This window comes from Metopolophium dirhodum, chromosome 9, assembly GCF_019925205.1.
Source record: "Metopolophium dirhodum isolate CAU chromosome 9, ASM1992520v1, whole genome shotgun sequence".
Lineage (NCBI taxonomy): Eukaryota > Metazoa > Arthropoda > Insecta > Hemiptera > Aphididae > Metopolophium > Metopolophium dirhodum.
The window spans coordinates 27,802,344-27,806,214 of NC_083568.1; the positions used below are offsets into that span (position 1 = coordinate 27,802,344).

At 28.3% G+C, this 3,871-nt stretch overlaps 1 protein-coding gene across 1 annotated transcript; it reads left to right on the forward strand.

Annotated features, from left to right (window-relative positions):
- Window positions 1-595: 595 nt before the first annotated feature.
- Window positions 596-3,377, forward strand: LOC132952704 (transcription initiation factor TFIID subunit 3-like). Its single transcript, XM_061025091.1, has one exon. It carries the CDS (start codon window positions 774-776, stop codon window positions 2,544-2,546), a length of 1,773 nt encoding a protein of 590 aa, XP_060881074.1. The 5' UTR covers window positions 596-773; the 3' UTR covers window positions 2,547-3,377.
- Window positions 3,378-3,871: the final 494 nt, after the last annotated feature.

The following is a 3,871-nucleotide window of genomic DNA, read 5'->3' on the forward strand; positions in this document are numbered from 1 at the left end:
TTATGACACATAATTGTATATTCATATACATATTATCCTATATAATATTATATAATATATTATAATGATAGTGTATGCCGATGGTGGTGGTGGTGAATTGCTGCCAATTGCCGTAGATTAATATTCTATGATTGCTGCAGCCTGCAAGGACACAATATTTCACCGCTCACCTCGGCGGTAAAGCCAATGTAATAGAATTTAACCCCACCGCTGCAGTATGTGGGAACCTTAAAAAATACTACAGCTGTGACCAATGTTGAAGCATAGATAATAATATGCAATATTCTTATATTACCTATGTGTTGAAGTCGGCCGCCATTTATAAAGCGGGCAATGTTTACATTTCTTTATTTTACATTTATTCATATTATGCAATATACATATTATATACAGTGATAATATTATTTTGTAAACATTGCCTGCTCTGTAAATGGCGGCCGACTTCGATGATAAGAAAGGGTCCGGTTATCTAGTAGTTGTATTCTGTGGTATAACTGTATACATAATATTATATCTATGCATTCACCATAACCATGGTTTAAACTTACCACCTATAACGACGCTAGATAGGACAAGATTAGTGATAAAAATCTCAAATCACGTTAATAAAATTTATTGTTTATGTAATAAGTAAACAATACACATTGTAAACATGATGTTTAAATTTGCATGAATTAACCGCCACATTATGTTTCAACTTTGAAAAATGAATACATTTTACACGTAAGTAGTTTTAACACTTGCATTTCATTATTTCCGTTAAGACAACCATAATGGATGACTTCATAAGACAAACGTTAACAATTTCTGTTGCCCAAATATGTAATAATATTGGGTGGCACTCAATAACAGACTCTTCGATGAAAATTATGACTGACATTCTTCACCACTACATCAGTGATTTGTCAAAAACGTCTAAAAAATACGCGGAACATGCATATAATGATGTTCCTGATATTGAAGACGTGGAAAAGGCCTTTCGTCAAAAATCTGTATCATTGATTGAACTACGTAGATATGTAAAAAGTACGGGCCCAGTTAAATTTCCTCATAATTTACCTCTATTAAATATATCAGGAAAGAATGTATTAAATACATTGAAGCCAGGAAGTAGAGAAATTGTAACTAGACCTATTCATATTCATGAACACCTCCCGACATTGTATACAGAACAAATTGAAGAGGAGCAAACCACGGATACAGAACAAAGTCAAAATAGTATTGTAAACACTAAACAAGAACCGGACGAAGTTATCTTACATAAACGATTAAGAGAGATTTCAAGTGTAGTCATGACATCTGGTGGGTTTTTATCACCATCTAGAGAAGGCAGATTGGCAGAATCTAAATTATTGCCATTTCCAGAAATCAAAATTGATAAACCTCTTGAAACATCTAAACTGTCTGTTATTTTACCTAATATAGCAAAAGAACCATCACAAAAAATTTTAACAAACAAAAAGAAAACTAAATCAGGAACCAAGAAAAAACCTAAAGGTTCTAAAACAAAAAAATTACTTTTACAACAAAAAGAAAAAACACCAGAAATATTGAAAAAAAAAAAGAAACCAAAGGAAGAAAAAATGTCATTACCAGTGCCAGAACTACCGCCACCTATTCCAGAACCTGTTATAGAAGAAATAATTGATATCGTAAATGTAACTGAAAAGGTACAGGTTCCAAAAAAAGTCATTCTTGCATCTCATACTAACAAAGTGAAAATGGAAGAAGTTCTACCCAAATTTTCATTTTTTGGTCCTTTACCTCCTGGACCTGGATTGATACCAACTACATTTCCTCAAATTATTAATCCTGTAATTAATGTACCAGATGAAATAGAAAAACCAGCCAGTCCAGTATTACAAGTTGAAATTGAAGATATTAATCGCAAAGAACAAAAGAAAAAAAAAAAAGACAAGAAAAAGGAAAAAAAAGAAAAAAAAAAGCAAAAAGATAAAGTGAAGGAAAAGGTAAAAGAAAAAGAGAAGGAGAAAGAAAAGAAAAAAGATAAATTAAAATCTACCAATAAAGTGCCAAAAATAAAATTTAGATTTGGGTCTCGATTAGAAACCACAACAAAAGTATTACCCGTTGAAAAACCACCAGAACCAAGTATAACTATAGTTTCAGAACCTGAACCAATGGAAGTTGAAGTGGACATTGAATCAAAATCAGACATTTCTATAGATATATTACATAACGAAATCATTGATTCTCCTCCTAAAGTTCCTATTCAAAAAATTAAAACTAAAATTGTTGCAAAACCCATTCAGCCTGCAGTTATACCTCCTGTGAATGAAACTCCTCCTCCAGCATTCTATTTCGATGAAGCCGGTAATCAAGTATGGATATGTCCTATGTGCACTAAACCAGATGACGGAAGCCCAATGATTGGTTGTGATGGATGTGATGTATGGTATCATTGGGTGTGTGTCGGTATCCAGTGTCCTCCAGACTGTGCTGTTTGGTTTTGTCCAAGATGCTTAGCTAAACGAGCACAACAACCAAAAGGTAAAAGAGGTAGACCACGTAAAAACAAATGTTAGAATGTTATAGTTACATTAAAATATGCTCTAACTTAACATTTCTTGTATTAATTTTAAGAATCATTTGTATTTAAAAATCAATTTTGTATGGTAATTATTTCAATTCCTATTCAATTACAATTTGCAATTAATTTAAATTAAATGTTAAATTACTCTTCCAAGTTAAAGCAAGTCAGTCTTAGTACATTGATTTACATAAAATATAATTAAGTTTAATTTGACATTTTAGGTGTAAATTGATCTCAAGTATAAACAGAACAAAAAATTAACTGAGTTATTGTATAATGTTGTATTATTAAAATTACTTTCCAAATAAATCAATAATAAAAATAAATAATTTTATATTTACATATTAATTGTACTGTTAATTTATCATAAAACAAATTATTATTATATTATGGAATATAAAATATATATTAAGGTAGAAACTTAAGAACATACAGTTTATTAATTTAATGTTATAAATTTTTAAGCCAATTTATATATTTGTATGGTTGCATTAAGATTGTATCAATGTTAGAATAAAAAAAGAGATCTAGACTACCATTTATAATATATTGTATTCAGTGTAATTATTAAATACATATTACATGTAAACGTTAAAATATATTTTATTTATTGCAAATATTAAATAACAGTTTATACCACGGCAATCAAGTAATTATAATATATTGTATACCTAATATATATAAAGTGAATCAATTAGATATATTAAATAAATTATGAAGGTAGAAAGATGAAAAAAATCAGAGACTGGTCTCTGAACGAAATAGTGCGATATTTTAAACTTAAATTATTCAATAATTAATAATAATTGCACAGTAGAAATAAACTTAAGTTTACTATAGTGTTCATTGTTTATTAAATTATTTATAAAAAATGTAAGTTACTCTATGCAAGTATTTAAGAAAATACTTCTAAGATTTTAAATATTTAAATTTACCTATTATATTTAAATATAAATTGTTAATTCTAAAATCTAAGTAAAAAAAAAAAAATAATACACAAATTTTAAAGTTTAAATCCTTCTAAGAACTTTTTACTTAAAAATAATAAAGATTTGAGTTTTATTAATATTCAATTTTTTTATTATTTTTCAAAGAAATAATATGACACTGAGATACAATAAGAATATCTGCTAATAAATTATAAAACTGTGAATACAATTAATTGCTAGAAGCCACTCAGTTGTGATACATCCCGTTTGTTTTTTTTAAAGTTTATTTAGTTAATTATTTGTACCATTTTATCTTCAGGCGTCTTGGAGGATTACCAGGAATTTTATTGGTTGAATTTCATTGATTTACGTGAGTTTTAAGTCAGTC

Excerpts from the sequence above, each read along its gene's own strand:
- LOC132952704 (XM_061025091.1), top strand. The coding sequence starts at position 774 with ATGGATGACTTCATAAGACAAACGTTAACAATTTCTGTTGCCCAAATA.